Here is a 17367-nt window from a genome sequence, read left to right as displayed (position 1 = left end):
GAACATAACAATCGAGGAGCTATTCACTGAAATTTTCACTGAAGGTGAAAAATTAGAAATTTTTGTCAAAGTATCAGGGGAACATGACAATCGAGGAGCTCTTCACTGAAATTTTCACTGAAAGTGAAAAATTCGAAATTTTTGAAAAAGTATCAGGGGAACATGAACATCGAGGAGCTATTCAGTGTTTAAACAATATTTCGATTCATTAGCCATTTACATAAGAAAAAATAGGAATTATTTAAAAAAAAAAATGAACGTTGGCGGGCTTGAACCCGGGCCGTCGGCGTGGTAGCCGAGCACGTTACCGCTAGGATAACGCATTAGTGCGATGTTGTAATTTCATTAGGAGTATATATATTGCAAAAGTATTGTTTTAAAAAATTGCTAATTTTTCAATTTCACTGGATATCTTCTCGATTTTCAAATCTTCAGTTTTTAAACGATATTTTGATTGATTTGTCATTAACAAAAAAAAAAAATTGGAATTATTTAAAAAAAAAAATGAATAATGTCGGGATTGAACCCGGGTCGTTGGCGTGCCAGTCGAGCACTTTACCACTAGGACAACGCACTTATTTAAGAATACAAATTCATTAGTGGTATATATTCAATACATTGACTAATTTTTTTTTAAAACGAGATAATTGTAATTTTACAAATTTGAAAAAAATTGCACCCATACCCTTCCCTATACGTCGGAACGTCGCATTTGGAAAATTCCAATTATGCCATTTCGACAGAAAAAAGATTATTTTGTACAACGAGAAATATTATTTATTGTATTTCAAATGAACTAACCAAAGTAACCGATCGTCATTCATCAAATCATTTATTCATTATTCTTCAGACTTAATTTTCTTCTCAGTTCAATAGAAACATGCAACAGCCGTTAAGATTCACTAAATTACCATTGTTATTCAATATTTGCACTCAAGATGGTGACATTATAGGGACCATCAGTCTATCGTTTATTGTTTACGGTTAATTTTTACTTACATTCAATTACATTGATACTCTATCGCAGTCCCGGAGTGTATGGCAGTTCTGTTATATAATTTCCTTTGAAAATACCTACGAGACTTAGGTTTGATTAATTCCTCAAATGTTTTCCCTTTTAGCGCCGGATTCAACTGAACACGTGAGTATATAAAAAATATGAATATTGTAAAACAAGAGAATACACAGTCTAGAGAGTCTTTTAGGTACGGTAAAACCGATAAAACATATGTTCAGTATCAATTACATACTAGGAGAATAATTCGGTTAATGATAACGAGGTCTGGTAATTGTTATAAAATTGCATTGAAATAGACCAACTAAATCGTCGTTAATTCGGTTTATCACATCACCCGTTTACATACGTCGAATAAGCTAATGACATGAAATGTGAAACTTTCTCGTTTGATACCAGAATTTACTGAATACAACAAAAGGTTGTACTCCTACAAATGTTCCGTTAATTATCGTCCATCATAACATCAAGGTTTATTGTTAATTCCAACAAACATGTTCGATACAAGCCGATAACAAAAAAAAAAGACTTCAATCGAATCCATTATTTAACATTAACCAATTTTTCTATTACTGCATATTCTTCATGACTCCACTCTACAGATTCATTCAATAATTAGTCGAACGACTCATCCACGCTCTTCATGAAGCCCTGGTGAAACAATCAATATGAATGACAAATATGCGCGAGGAATTTTAAGACAACCATCGAATCAATGAAATGATTTCTTATTCAATCTCACAAAGATTGATTAAATTGTTCTGGCAGTTTTATGGTCTCTCACGTTATGCAAACATCTCACGGTCGTCTTGAAATGCTTTCCAGGTGAAGCTCTATTATACATGTATCGTAAATTCCTGTCTTTCCTGTTCCTTTTTCAGCTGATACCTAGAACATAGAAACTCCATTACTTAAATAATGGTTATATAATTGAGCCAGCAGTTATCGATTATATTACCTGGCGAGCATAGTTTCGACGGCTTCAATTGGCAATCTGCCAAGACTACCACCATGTCGGGTGGCAATAGACCGCCCCTGCCAATCACGATCACGATCGCACTCTGCTTCACTCAATTCACGGCTGTCGCTGAAACCACTCGGTGGCATCAGGGTCATATCGTCCGCCGAGCTTTACCCCAAAATCAAGGAATCATCTAATTAGGCACGACATAATGAAGCCTTCAAGCTTTCAATAAAATCTGTTGAAAATCGTGGATTACCAATCAGTACCTGGTTCTCAATTTTTTATGAATACAAATAATAAATCGTGAGGAAACTCCAGTCAATTTGTTCAGTTAAATTACGGAGGGATGTCCATGAGTTCGAAATGATTTCGGTATACACGGGACCCAGTGAGAGCCCCTAGTTGAAGAATATATTGTTTGCATCAATATGAAACGATTTGGTTTCATGATTTAAAAGTCAGAAGATTCGGGAAATTAAATTCCCTGGTTCTGTCCGATTTTCTCTCGATTCTTTCTTATTGTGGATTCAGTAACTTCATTACATGGGAACTCTTGGTGAATCGGTCCGCTGGAGGGTTGTCCAAGATTTTCAACAGTAAAATTTATAAAGAAGTATCAGCCATGCATCTTAATCGGGTTGAATGATATGGTGAAAAAACGACAAACCTCGGCTACCTGCGAGTGGATCGGCTAGGCTGTCGACTACGTCGACGAGCTAGTGATGGGGAACCTTCATTATTCGATTCGGTACTCGATTCAACTCCATGTGAAAAAACATCTGTAAAGCGTATCCACATTTATATATTCCACTGTAACACCTAGGTAAGTTGAGATTAGCCTAGATATGTGACAATAATTATGTGTAAAGGGAGTGATGTCTTGGGTCTGCATTCAGATCACAGATAATGATTTACGGTATGTCTTCCTCCGTCTAGAGGGGAGAAGCAATTACAGATCGACCGAGCGGATTCCGGTCCGACTGGTACAACTACAGAGCAACCTTATCGTCTCAAATTCCAATCAGAGGAGATAGTTAGCTGCGATGAAAGCACACGAAGAGGGATAGCCAGTTGAACATTTCTCAATCCTGAGAAAGAAGGGAATATCCAAGGAATGGGAAGTGCACCGGCTGGCTACTAGCGGTCAACCAACGCCGAGAGAAATCGTAAATTTCAAAATTAAATATGCTTTGAATTCAAATTAGCCGCCTCAGACGATTGAGGAATGAGGAACCAATAAGGAATAAGCATGCCACACCTTCGTGATTTGTGATTCCCAGTCTTTGTAATTATCTTACCTCTACAAGGTTTTACAGGAACACGATAACTAGGTCCAGCACACTCGCCACAAGGGCTCCCCGACGTATCGCTACCAGATCCTGGTCGACTGGATCTCAATTTACTTTCTGCTTCAGCTATACTCGGGAAATACCGCTGTTTATGCCACCTCGGGGTTTTAGACCTGAATTAAAGAACCAAACGAAAAAAACAATTAAAAATCGAATATATAACGTTTCCAATAATTAATTTTATTTAAAAACATTCAGCTTCACATACCGTTCAAAATCAACACTGGAACGACCATAATCTATTGTATTGATGTCTTCGTTCTCTAGATGACCGAATGTTTTGAATTGCATTGTGTAATCCAACGTAGCTGTCGTTACGGAGCGATTCTCTCGACCGGGGACACTAAATGTTGCATATGGACTTATTTCATACATTTCTGTAAACAGAGGGCGTTCAATAAAGGCAATGACACGATGAAGCAGTGATTATAAAAGTATTTTATAAAGTGATTCGCAATGGCGGGACATCACAAATTTTGCCCAGATTCATTTTATAATGGGTTTGCATGAGAAAATTTGTTAAACCGTGCGAAATGGGGTTCCCCGGATTCTCTCATATTTTTGAAATGAGAAATCATTTAATCACAGGTTCACGGAATTCTATGAATTTATGTATGATCTGAGGACTTTCTATTTTGAACAAGAGGAAATTGATTCCAATTATATGACAAAGGGTAATCCATCATTTTTATTACCTGCACCATGATCATTAGATTTATGATTATCCTGTTTGACAGGTGAACTCGTGTAGACCTGATGATTCCTTCGATTATCCCTCTCTGCGGTTTTCAATTGGACCGTGGACATGCAGCTGCTCATGTGATGATGATTCGGAGGTAGTTGCTGACCGATTCCCAGGCCACCGGGTGGCCCTTGTTGACCGGTAAAAATTTCACCCAGATAACTTGATCTGTCAGTTTTCTTCAACATGACGTACCCAAGAGTAACAGCTGATAAAATCAGTACAATAGCGCAAACTAGTGGCACCACCACGTACAGCACTTTATGATTTGACGGAGTTTTGTTCATCTCATCATCCAGAATTAAATCATTGAGTGGTGCGATGCTGATTCCACTTAGTGTTGTCGTGGCAAACTCCATCTGTGTTTGAGTCTTTCCAGCATCATTGTGAGCAGTTAATCGTAATGTATACCAGGCGGCCGGCTTTAAGTCCCTTATTATCTAGAACCGGAAATTAAACGCATGTCATTTACCCATCACGAAAGGTAACAAAGAACACTGAGAAATAAAGCGCGGATAATACATAAAGGATTGATCATCACTGAATTTGTTATCCCAGGATTCAACCACAGAATGTTTCCCGAATTGCTACATATTAAATAGCTATACATACCAGATTCTCAGTTGCTTTGCTGGCGACCAAAACCCACGGTTCGGTATTCATTCTTCTTCGATATTCAACCGTGTAATAATGAATCGGACATCCACCGTTAGGCCACTGCAGTAAATTCAATCGAAAGGAAGTTGCATTTGCAGTAATGATTTCCCGTTCCTTCGGAAGTTTTGGTGCCGATCCCTTGGTGTTAGTGCTGATTGTCGAGCTAGGTGCACCTGTACCTACTCGATTATGAGCAGTAAGATGTCCCATGTATGAAGATCCACATTTCAATCCATTGAGAGTGAACTCTGTCTGCTCCGGTGACAGCATAATCTCTTCCCAATTTCCAGGATCTCGCTTGTAACTCAGAACATATCCCTGAATCGTTGCCCCTCCATTTTCTGGATGATTCCATCTTAATTTCACGCTGTGCGTTGTTGTGTATTGTAGTTCAAGGACAGGTGCCTTGGGAGGCATGACAACAATAAGAGTGTAAGTGATAGAGTCATCACCAAAAAGATTGGAAGCTGAACACGTGTAGTTTCCGGAAATTGATTGTTCTATTCCGTGAATGTTTAGATGGCCCTCGGATGTGATCTCGTAAAGGCGTCCCGTAGAGATCTGAGTGTTCCTGTGGGTCCACACGGGACGCGGTGTGGGATTCCCCACTACGAGACAGGAGAGAGTAACCGATGATTTCACTGCACGACGCAGAAGCTGCGAGAATGAAGCAACTCGTGCTGGTGCTCTGGTATTTGTGGTTTGGGTTATCGTGGTCGTCGGTTCACCCTCTCCCAGGCCTGTTGTAGCTGACACCCAGAATTCATAGAGTTGACTGAAAACATGATCAATTAATTTATCGACTGATTATTCATAAGTCTGAGTAGCGAATGATCCAGAGAGTCCTGTGATTTACGTCACGTCGTTCGAGATCTAGTGAGAACTGATACCCGGAAGACTGAAAAACTGAAATTTTAAATGATTTGTGACAGAAATTAGGCATTGCATTAACTGTACGTGTACTTGGAAACAAAAAACTTAATGAATATTTATGAATATGAGTAGGAATATAGATTAGATTAGATTTAAGTACTCGAATGGTCGGACTAGCCTCCCCAATGCCATCGAACTCAGATTAGAATTATTGTAGTTCCGCTTTATGAATATGAATTTAATGAATATTATTATAATATTAATATCCTCGGACATATAATCTCGAAATTAATCCATCAAATCGTTTGAAAATGGGAAATGAGAAATGGGATGTCTATCTTAGACTTCTTGGACTTCATAACCCGAAATGCTATGACCTATGGAAAATTTACTATAGACCAGCGTATATGGCGCGCTATGTGCGCCAAATCGTCCACGTGTGGGGTGTTATCATTGGAATATATATATATATATTCATAGTTATTTCCAATATAATATGTACATATATAGAATTTCAAAAAGAAGAAAGAAAAAAGTCTAAAAATTTATATAAAAAATAATTTAAAATTTAATTTAATTTGTTTTTTTAATTATATTAAATTTATATATTATTATATATATTATATATTATATATATATATATATCATATTATATAGATATATTTTGATATGCATAGCGCCAAAAAAAGCTGACAAAAAACGTTACATGCTTTTTTTTAAAAGGGAAATTAAAATGTTACTTCAATATAAATCGTGTGATCTACTGTTTTACGAGAGGTTTCATACCTTTCAGTCAAGCCTCGTAGTTCCATGATAAGAGTATTAGTTGATGATAACGGTGGTTCGTGCATTGTATGCGTATTATGCCTGCTGGCTCCAGCTTCTTTGCTGTAAACTGTATACTGAGCGACTTTTCCGTTTGGTTGTAGAGGCGGCAGCCAAGACACTAAGATGCTCTCTGCTGTCAAAGCAAGAGCTTTGATACCAGCAGGTGGTCCAGGCACTGAACAAAATCCCATTGCAACATTACAGCATAGAAATGTGAAGAATCTACCAGCGGCGGAATAGCAGTTGATGGTTATCGAATTGAGTAGTTGAATTTTGGTCCGGAAGTAAATGTAAAGTAAATGTATTCCATTTTTAATTAGAACTTGGAATACTTTTGAATTTCATGGGTTTAACAAATTTTTAGATACTAGATTTTTAGATTCGTGATCATTTTTATGGTTCTAAAAAGACTGCAAAACTAGGGAATTTCAGGAGTTTGAGAAATAGTTGTTTTGTGAATTTGAATAGTCTTCCGACTATTTAGAAATATTCATTCTAATATCATTATTAAATTACGTTTTTGCGTTCGGATTTCATAATTCATAATTTTGAATTCGTGTGACTTGTACACAAAAAATTGACAAAAATTGAATTTCGGCGGAATTGTTTCGACAATGTTGTAATTACCATCTTCTTCGGTGGTACAATAAATCGCAGGACTAAAGACTCCATCACCCGCGCCGGTATAAGCTAGAACTCTGATTGAGTAGTTCGTATATTTATACAATGTATGGAGATAAGTCTCTTCACTGGAAGTCCTTTTGATTTCGCCGACAGTTGAAATCTCCATGTTATCAGTCGGCACAGGTCTATAATACACTTTATACCCTTGAATGATGCCCCCATGCTGATGTGGAGGTGGTGCACTCCAAGAAACTTTCACACTTTGCGAGGAAAGAGGAGAACAGGTGACTTGAGTCGGTGAAGCTTCTGGCACTACGAAGAAATAAAAAAATCGAAATCCAGAATTTTCTTCACAAAAATTTATTCGGATAATTTCCTGTTGCGATGAATGCGCGATTAATCCGATTAATCACTTGGCAATTTTTCGTTTGATAACCTAAACCTTTTAAGAGGATTTGAAAAGCTGTTTGATCATTATAATTTCTTGAAAGATTGAATTCGCTTGAGGTACGGTAAAATCCTATTGAAAGGATCGGCGTTAGGACGCATGCAAGACGATCATCACCTTGAGTATTATAAACAATTATAAACAATATATGAATTATTTCCAGGGATATTTATACTCACCTCCTTCTTGAGTAGTCCCAATGATGGAAGGGCTTCCAGGTCCACTAGCAATGCTGTTGAATGCTTTGATGGAGATATCATACTTGGTGAATTTTCTGAGTCCTGTCAACTGCACCTTCGTCGTAGCCCAACCATTGACCGTTAAGCTTTTGCTCTGGTTGACCCCAGATGTCGATGACGAGTGTTCAGACCACGTGACAATGTACCCAAGTAAATCTCCATTGCATGCCTCTTTCGGTGGTGCTTGCCAATGGACAATCAACTCACCAGGTCCTGCTGACTGGACTTTGACGTTTTGCGGAGGTTCTGTCGGGGCCTCCTCCTGGGTTTTCGCTACTACAGGATCAGTCGGTTCACTAATGTCTATAGAATTAATCGCAAATATGCGAAAAGTGTAGGTGACGGCTGGATGCAAGCCTCCAACGAGTGCTATTTCTTGACCATCACTTGTTGTTTCGTATCTGGATAGGCTGTACTGAGCTGGATTGGCTGAGGCTGCATTCAAATTTCCCGGTGTGAAGGTGACATTGTGGGTCTTGGATGGCTCCCAGTCATTTGCCAAACCATATCCCAGAGCGCGGTATTGGATTATGTAGTTTCTGATTGGACTATTGCCATCGAAAGAACGCTTCCACGACAAACGTATTGATCTTGATCCGATCTCTATTACCTCGAGAGCCGTTGGCGGATCAGGGCGCTCTGAAATATTGATCTATTGTTTTCGGAAATTCGGAACTCTTATAAAGTTGAAGTCATATCATACTAGTAAAATACGGGGTTCCAAATCAATTTCGGCTGACAATTTGGGACTGATGGGCTATACCTAATGTGGTTTTACCTTGTACAGCTAGATAAATAAAATGTTCACTGCGCCCATAAGCATTATCAGCAGTGCATCGGAAAGCACCCGAATCCTGTCTATCACTGCTGCCAATCGTCAGCTGAGATTTCAATCCGCTGTCAATCTTAACTTGTGCAATGCCCAGACGATGAGTGTTCGTGTCCAAATAATCATTGTTGTGCATCCATTTGACTTCAATGGGATTATCACCAATGACAGCGCAATCGAGTGTCACGGAATCTCCACGTCTTATTGTTACATTCTGGCTTTGAGACTCGAACCGCGCTGGTTCTGCAGACAAACAAAAGCATTGAGAGATGATCAGAGACGTTTGTTTAGTGGATTGAATAAACTGGATAAGGCGGTAAAGGAAGACAGTATCGAGAGGTTGATGGGAAGAGCCCTGAACGCCCTAGGAGTTGATGAAAGAATCACAACACACAGCACCACATCCTTCAATTTCATGACTGCCAATTTCAATTGAGAAAGGTGCGTAGATTCAGGAAATCAAGGGAGCATCAGTACCAAGTGATTTTTATCATCGCCCTATCATTGGTTAACAAACCCATTCTCCTCAGGGAGTTTTAATGCATTAATTACGTATTGTTGTTCCATTTTCTGTGTTCAGGTGAAGTTTAACAAGGAATAAGAAGATGAAGCAGCAGAAGACTTGTAAATGCTCTGAAGATCTAATAGTGTAATCCGGAAGGGCGAGATACGAAATATAATTGATGGATCAATCGAGGATTTAGATTATACTCTCACTTTTTCTTGGGTTTTGAGAGAATGAAGAGGGTGCACAGGACTCACTTCGGGACAGGGGCGTGGATCGTGGATCGGGTGCGTGACTCGTGAATCAGGACGTGGAAGTAATAAATATATATAATAATAATACCATTGACCGAGAGGTATATGACTTTACTGAGTCCTAATCCAATCCCATTATTGGCTCTGCAGAGATAGTACCCCTCATCCTGTGGTGCCGCTGATGCTGTCCATAAGGAACCATTCGGTAGAATTGTAAACCTACTATCCAAAGTCACATCCAACTGCTGATAATCATTTGATGTTTTTCCTCGACCTCTCAGCCATGTTATTTTTGGTGGTGGAAATCCTTTAGCACCGCAATGAACATTCAGGGGGTTACCCAAGAGGCTTGCGATATCCTGGGGTTCGAACATCCACTGGGGCGGTACTTTCACCAATAATTCCGCAGTGTGATTGACTTTAGCTGCACTGTTGGTGGCTACACATGTGTATTTACCGCTGTGTCGTGAAGTGAGCGCTTTGAACACGAGGAGACTGAAAAATTCAGCCCCACGCTCTTCAATCTGAATTCAAAAATTGATAATTATAAAAATATTAATGCAGATAAAGCTTTCAATCCAAATATTCTGTATAATATATCATTCACCACAACGTGAAAAAAATGTCCGTCGAATAATTATCGTTTAATCCAATGTTAACGCATTCTTCAATTCATTATGCTATCAGTCTTTTCTTAATTAAGGATTGCAGAGTATTGAATGCATTTTAACTTTGAAGATATAAATATTGAAAACATCTCAATCGCTCTCGCAATATAATATATATATTTCTCGGATTTAAAGAGGTGAAAGAAAGGATTCTTGGCCATCCGAAAGGAATAGTTACGACGTGCACTGGACCCTGAGGGAGAATAACATCTATCGGATGTACTCCACGATCGACTTCAATCCCACACTGAATTAATTTCGAGAAAGTCTGTTAATCCGATATAATGTTATCAATATCGAATATTTTACTTACTCGAAGAGACGATGGTAAAGGTTCTCCATCTTTGAGCCATGAGAAATAGATGGGCAGATCTCCAGAACTGATACTACACGTCACCTGTGCTCTGCTGCCTTCCTGCAAGTTGGCAGGAAATCCAAAAGGGCTCATAATGGGTGGACCTAAACGTCATGATGGAGTTGAATTATTTCCATCCTATGTGATTTAAATTTATTATTTATACCCACGTGCTAAAAACCGTTCGAATTGACAGTACACCACATGATGATATTTAATGATTATTGATAATTCATTATTCTACATTTATATCCTTTCGGGTTTTTACATTATTTCTTCTTTCTTCATTTCTTCTTTTTCCCGAATGGAACATCTCATGGAAAGAACCTGTCAATTTAGCCTAATTTTTTCTAGACAATGCAGAACAATCTCATGTACAAATCCATTTCCATTTTTTTCTTACGATAATTAATAAAATTCTACGAATTAAACTTCTTCAAATTTTTTGAAAGGCCAGTAAGATAGTAGTCATTGAATTTGTCAGGAAAATGCCTTTCCGGTATGACCCAAGCTGTTCTTGTCATGAGGTTCAACTAACCGAGGTCTGAGCTAGACTCATCACACTTGCTGACCTAAACTCGACAAGAACTCGGTTAGTTGGGATTTCATTAGCGCCTCGTGACAAGAAATTTTGAATAATCCCATTTAAAAAAATTGAAATTAACTCGTTCGACGAAACAGAAAAGAATAGAGTGATTATACTTTAAACGCTTAGAGTTTTTTAGATATGAATACAACTCACTGCTGACAGTGAGTTTAATATCACGACTAGCAGTTTCTCCAGTGCTGGCCCTTACAGCGCATGTGTAAGTCCCTGCATCGTCAGGGTCCACAGTGGTAATTGTTAGGTAGCCCTCGTTATCGACACGATGACGCATGTCTAATGGTAGTTCAACGGTACCCCTTGACCAGTCCACTGATGTTATAGGGTAACCAGAGTAAGGACAAGCAATAGTGATGTCTACACCGGCTATTGCTCTAACAGGACCAATTGAACGAATGTAGGGAGCACCTAAAACGTAAAATTCATCAAGGTAATGTTCTGATGTATCAATGATAGTTCATATTCTAGCAACACTTCCGTATATATTCTTCATCAAAAATGGGAATTTATATAGGACTCCACATCGTTGGATATGATTCAAGAATATTCTCAACATAAAATTTACAAGAAATTTGGACTGAAAAAAATGGATAGTCCAGACCGGGGAACTCGGGACCTTCCGATTTTCTGGGTTATGTGCAGACTTTGCGTTTGTCGGTGTTTTTTACGGGTGCTCTACATCTATATGTTTTGTTTTTTGTCCGTTTTTGACCGCAGATGAAACCGAGGACTTCCCGTCATCCGAAACCCCACGAAACCCGGCGATTTCCCGGAAAAATAACCGAAGCTGGTCGGACAAGTACCCACGAATACCCAAAAATCTCCACAAAAAGAGAACTAAAAATTGGACGGCATTGGAACTTCAAATTTAATAACATGGAGAAAGTTCTTTCTCTTTCTGTGAGATTTCCTATTCGAACTCCTGCGTAATCAGCATAGTACACTTCAGTGTTTGATCCCACACAATGCGACCTCATCTTCTTGTTAGATCTATTTTGACCTAACTAGTAATGGTCCAGTCAATCCTTGGGACATAACTTCTGATATAACCTTCGATCGTCCAGTAATCCAGAATTCGCCACAACGACTTTGGTGATCAACTTGGTTACAACTGATTTTTACTGCACTGCATACCACAAATCGTGAGTACCACACGCAACGCGTGACGAAGTCGTTGGACAGTGAAGTATCATTTAATCCTACCCCTCGCTTCGGACTGAAATGGCAATGCCATACTATCAAAACAAACTATCACTATAGTATATCTATAATCCAAATAATCCTCATGAAAGTTGAAACAATTAATCTACAAATCAAAGAATATGATAAATCTTACGTCTATGAAATGGAAATGAGAAAATGAAAATTACTTTTGATAGCAGTATACGGCAATCAATGAAAAACGTATTGATAAATAATTTTAATAAACAAAATCATTACTGGTTAGCTGAATGCTATTTACCGTAAATATTCAAGCGAGCTTTGTGTTCAACTGCTGCTAGGGTGTTTCGAGCTACACAAGCGTAGAGACCGCCATCCTCTGCATCAGCTGATGTGATATTTAAGTGGCTTATTACGTCGCCTGATTGATCGACATATTGACCTATAGCATATCTAAATGAAAAAGAACCATTTTAATGCTAATGAAAACATCTACCGGCGACCATTTCAGTTACTTCAAGTTAAAGGTATTAATCAAGGACACAATCCGAAAGAATCAGTATAGAAATTGTTCCCGAATTTGGCAATGCCTGTTAATTGTTTATCCCTAAATTATTATTCATCATGACAATTGCATAGTATTCGACTCAATAGTAAATTGCATTTCCGTGAGTTAAATATCTGATACTAATCCCATACCTGTGACTGTGACCAAGTTCGTTTAAGGGTTCACCATCCAACAACCAGGTGAAGGATGGTGGTGGTGAGCCTGTTGCAGAGCATCTCAATGAAACCGGTGGTCCAGGCCTAAGGGCTTGTTCGATGAATGTATACTGCAACTCGGGTACAGTATCACCCAATTTAAGTTCAGCTGTGGCTTGAGCATTTTCTTTATCACTTCTGACTAAGCATTGGTACATGCCCTTGTCATTTCTACCGACTGAACCAACAACAAGGACCAAAGGTGTGGGTAATCGTATTCTGGTGTCCTGTGGTGTCAGGACAGGGATGCCATCATGTAACCACTCAACACTCTCTATTGGATAGCCTTCAACTGTGCAATTCATTGTGGCCGGCTCACCAGCATTGACTACTTGGATCGTTGGCTGGATTCGGGCGTTCAATTTCGAAGTGACCGAGAGATGCGTCTCCGCACGTTCTTCACCATACTCATTCATTGTATGACATACGTAGCGGCCAGCATCTTGACCGTCCACTCGTTTTATTTGCATTAGATCGCCCCAGAATTGAATCTTGTTGGAAGCTTCCACGGAAATCGAGTGACCTGTGAACAAGTCCAGTGTCCTGAGTTGATGATGATTGATAAATGACAGGATGTGAATTTTATGCTGTACAAATAACTCTTGGACCTCTTTTCTAGTCTTTTTCTTATCGAAAAAGATACCAGATTGGGGGTGGGTCGTGATTTAATTGATAAAAATCCACCCACACATAAAATTTTCGTCCTCACAGAGGACGGATAAACATGTGGAATCGGACGGTAAGATTACTATATTATCCACTACACCTTATTGAGAGATTATGTAATCTGAACTTAGTGATATTCATACTGACCGTTGACGTCTCTATACCAAGCGAATCGTGGAGGAGGAGTCCCCTGTGCTGAGCATGTGAGGTGAACATCTGAACCTCGCTCTGCAGATATTGCTATTTGAGCTCGTTGCATCAGTCTTGGAGGCATTGCACCACTTGATTCTGAAACGAAAATCCTCGCATTAGTCTAGACACCATCGCCCAGGATTGATCCATTGTCCACGATTATATTTTTGAAAGCAATCAATTCGAAACCGACATTCATCTGAAATTATGAATGCCTTAGGCTTTTTTCATTCTACTTTTTACCTAAATATTTAAAAAATAATGAATGATTAGAGATTTGTCCATCTTGATCTTCTAAGATATCATTTCATAGGTCGCTCTTCTTAGATCACGCTTTTCTTAGTACATGAAAATATGTGGATGTCCTGATAATTACTTCGAATCATTTCACTATAAGAGTAGGAAGACTGGGACTTGGAATGACAAAATACGGCAGATTGTTACTGGAACTCGTATTCATTTGGTTAGTAAAAAGAAAATTGATTGCTCGTTCCAGTGGTTAAATTCAGTCAATTCTCCGGATTCATCCGTGTGCATCCATCAATAAATGTTATCATGCAACAAACCCACATAAAACACATAAATTCTCAAGTACCACACCCAAATGACAAAGTGGGCTCTTCTCATGCGCACGTCCACATGTGGATCATTACCATTACATCATTATCATTACCTGTTACCGTTAACGTGACGTGTTCACTCTTCCTCCGTTCACCTGTCAAAGTGTGCAATGTTAAGCAGTGATAACTTGCTCTGCCGTCCTCGACCTTGGTATTTCGTATATGAAGATCACCTTGAGACGTTACTACAAATCTTCCCCCTGAAAATGTGATGAAACTCATGAACAGGATGAAATTACTATATTTTGGATTTAAAAAAATTGCCGGTCTATTACAAAAAATTGTAAAAGTGTTGGGCGGGGCCCCATCATACGGCACTACGCTCCTGCGACGGGTGAGGAGAAGGGGAAACAAAGACAACCCCTAAAAATTCGACCGCTACTTAAAACTTGATTGCTGCTATCCTAATTAATATTAAGAGATGGAATAAAAGAGGTTCGACAGAGGATTGAATTCTCTATCAATTGAAACCGATTTCATTCCTTAATCTGAAGGCAATTTTAAGACCATCTTTAGGGGGAATACTGGACACCATCATTATTGAGCACCTAATTAGCAATCAGTGGATATGTTCATTGGGATCGTAAGGGATTAGAACAAGAGTTAGGATGGTAGAGAATAACAGAGAAAGCATAGCTGCTATTTTGGTAGGACATATCAGGACAGTGGATATCTTACCCGTATCAATGCTCCCGGGAAGGAGAATTGCGTCATCCCTATACCAAGAAGTAACTGTCAGATGCTCTTTAACATCCTCCCTCGCCGTGCAAGACAGTACTGCATTACAGCCTTGCAGAATTGGCGATCTGTTCACTCTTACATCATATGTGGATACAGTCAGGACTAAAACAAAAGAATAATTACGATTTTTAGGTGTAAATTACGACTCGAATCCGCCGCGAGTTTTCCTCTTTTCGTCCTTTTCTTCTAATCATACGGTGATTTACATTTTTTGGTGTAGACATTTTCATCATAGATAAAATGACTGTCCTAAAGATTGATGGACATTCGAAGATTCTCAAAAAAGACCAATTAAATTGCTGACAAATATATTCGAATTTCTGACCCTAAATATCCATGTGAAAAATAATGTAACATGATATTATCTATGCCTTTTGAAAATGCCGGTAATTTTATAGTAGATTCGCACCAAGGATTATACCCCGGGTCAGGCTGAGTCGTACACTAGCACCTGCTTCGAACGCATCAATAGCATGAGCACCACTGGTCAGAGTAGTACGGCTCCGACGCCGGCGAGTGATGGGATGGGAGTGACTGTGAATGCTGTGAGTGCATGGCAGCTATCATACGGGGGAAATAAAACCACAGAATTTCAGGTATTAATTGTGCTTGTATTTTTCTCAAAATATTGATGAATAAGTTGTAAGTCGATTGTTGATCCTCTGAATATGAGGAAAAATCGCTGACTGGTATTCAGGGTGAACTACCCCATGTTTGAATGATGGTTACGTATAATCCAAGGTCACCTGCCTCGGCGAGTCAATATCTAGGAGCGCGAAGTACTAAACCGTAGAATGAGAATATGATAACATATTCCCACCGTTATATCCAGAACCCGTCATCGGCGTATCAAGTTTCTCCTCTGCCCTCTTCAAATTGATGCCTGATTCCCGGGCACCACTTAGAGAGTCTTTCAGAGGCATATCACGTTCGAGAACATCACCTATGACATTCATAACCGAGCCTCAACGTAGAGGCTCTCTTCCGACAGCGGATGCTCCCTGCTTGAGTAGTGGTAGTATTCTTCTGAACAAGCCACCTCAGAAACCACCAATACCATTCCCTTTTTGATTAGCACTACCTATACACACACGACTTATACCAGTGGACTTGTACTGTACCCTCCTCCTGATTGTAGTTCTCACAAAAATACACTTGAAAAAATCACTGTTCACCTCGTGTCAATTTTTCATTCTTTCAAGATATACAGGCGCTACACCGAATAGCGGTTAGAATCGTTTGTTTTGTAATGTATGATAGAATGAATGAAATTGTATTCAAAAATAATAAATAGTTCAGATGACTCGATGCAGGTAAATGCGAACGAAATTGCAACGAATGATAAGCATGAAACGAGCTCTATAAATAAAGCCAATATATAAGGGATATTCTTTCGAGTGTGAATAAGTATGTCAATGCTATTTCCTCCATTTTTCGTCGGTTTCTAGACTCGTTCTATCTCCGTGCATGGACGATGAAGGGAAGGGGGAAGATTCACACATATCGCTTTGCCAGGGGCAACCTGAGTGATGTCTGAGTGCACAGATTTTGAAGGGAAATTTCCTCGAATCATATTTGCCCTCTTATCGAATATATATTTTTCCAGTTACTTAAATGAAGAATTGTGACGCCATTTCGGAGTATTCCGCTATCCGTACGGAGAAGACCTAATCTGAAATTTATAACTGAGATATCGTTTTCTCCCGGAAATATATGCGAAATATCAGAATATAATGACCATATATTGCCTATATTATATTATTACCCATATATTACCATATACCCTATATATTTCTGGGTATATATCTTTTCCGTGCGGGTGCCTGCGCGTGAGTTTAATGTCAAATGTCAATATTGATAAATTTTCGGTCAATATTTTATAAAAAAATGAGTAAAAAAGCAGGAGTAACGCATTTCTAATACAGAGTGTAACATTTGCAGAAAGTTTCTTCCGAAACCGAGGGGTACGCAAACTCATTGCCCAAAGCCGCCAGAAGGCATCTCCAAGCCAATCCAGATGTAAATAAATTACTAGACATCCTAAATAAATAAATCGCTAGCCACCTACGGAAAATTTGCTTCAAATTCATACAGTTGCGAATAAATATATAAAAATATATAAAAATCAACTAAGAACGCGTACCAATTTGTCCACGTCCTCATTCTTATTTTAATAAAAAAATAAATAATGCATAAGGTAAATACCTTTCATTATATAATTGAAAAAATACCAGTGGAAATGAGACTACATCGAAATTTTACTTAAAAAAA

General features: G+C 38.8%; 1 protein-coding gene across 1 annotated transcript in view; it reads right to left on the bottom strand.

The window, feature by feature from the left end:
- Positions 1 to 813: 813 nt before the first annotated feature.
- The window catches only part of Dscam3 (Down syndrome cell adhesion molecule 3), a 53536-nt gene continuing 36982 nt past the window's right edge, over positions 814 to 17367 (bottom strand). The window contains exons 5-23 of the mRNA XM_011311650.1: positions 15034 to 15198; positions 14409 to 14555; positions 13691 to 13831; positions 12815 to 13400; positions 12417 to 12568; positions 11093 to 11362; positions 10309 to 10454; positions 9416 to 9851; positions 8518 to 8811; positions 7680 to 8378; positions 7056 to 7364; positions 6387 to 6603; positions 4683 to 5502; positions 4030 to 4510; positions 3537 to 3705; positions 3278 to 3441; positions 2656 to 2758; positions 1974 to 2144; positions 814 to 1903 (exon numbers count right to left, since the gene is read on the bottom strand). Of these exons, the coding sequence (XP_011309952.1) occupies positions 1852 to 1903; positions 1974 to 2144; positions 2656 to 2758; positions 3278 to 3441; positions 3537 to 3705; positions 4030 to 4510; positions 4683 to 5502; positions 6387 to 6603; positions 7056 to 7364; positions 7680 to 8378; positions 8518 to 8811; positions 9416 to 9851; positions 10309 to 10454; positions 11093 to 11362; positions 12417 to 12568; positions 12815 to 13400; positions 13691 to 13831; positions 14409 to 14555; positions 15034 to 15198 (5522 nt within the window). The 3' untranslated portion in view covers positions 814 to 1851. The remainder of the gene's footprint in view (positions 1904 to 1973; positions 2145 to 2655; positions 2759 to 3277; positions 3442 to 3536; positions 3706 to 4029; positions 4511 to 4682; positions 5503 to 6386; positions 6604 to 7055; positions 7365 to 7679; positions 8379 to 8517; positions 8812 to 9415; positions 9852 to 10308; positions 10455 to 11092; positions 11363 to 12416; positions 12569 to 12814; positions 13401 to 13690; positions 13832 to 14408; positions 14556 to 15033; positions 15199 to 17367) is intronic.

This window comes from Fopius arisanus, unplaced genomic scaffold, assembly GCF_000806365.1.
Source record: "Fopius arisanus strain USDA-PBARC FA_bdor unplaced genomic scaffold, ASM80636v1 scaffold00091, whole genome shotgun sequence".
Lineage (NCBI taxonomy): Eukaryota > Metazoa > Arthropoda > Insecta > Hymenoptera > Braconidae > Fopius > Fopius arisanus.
This window is presented reverse-complemented; position numbering and strand designations above follow the sequence as displayed.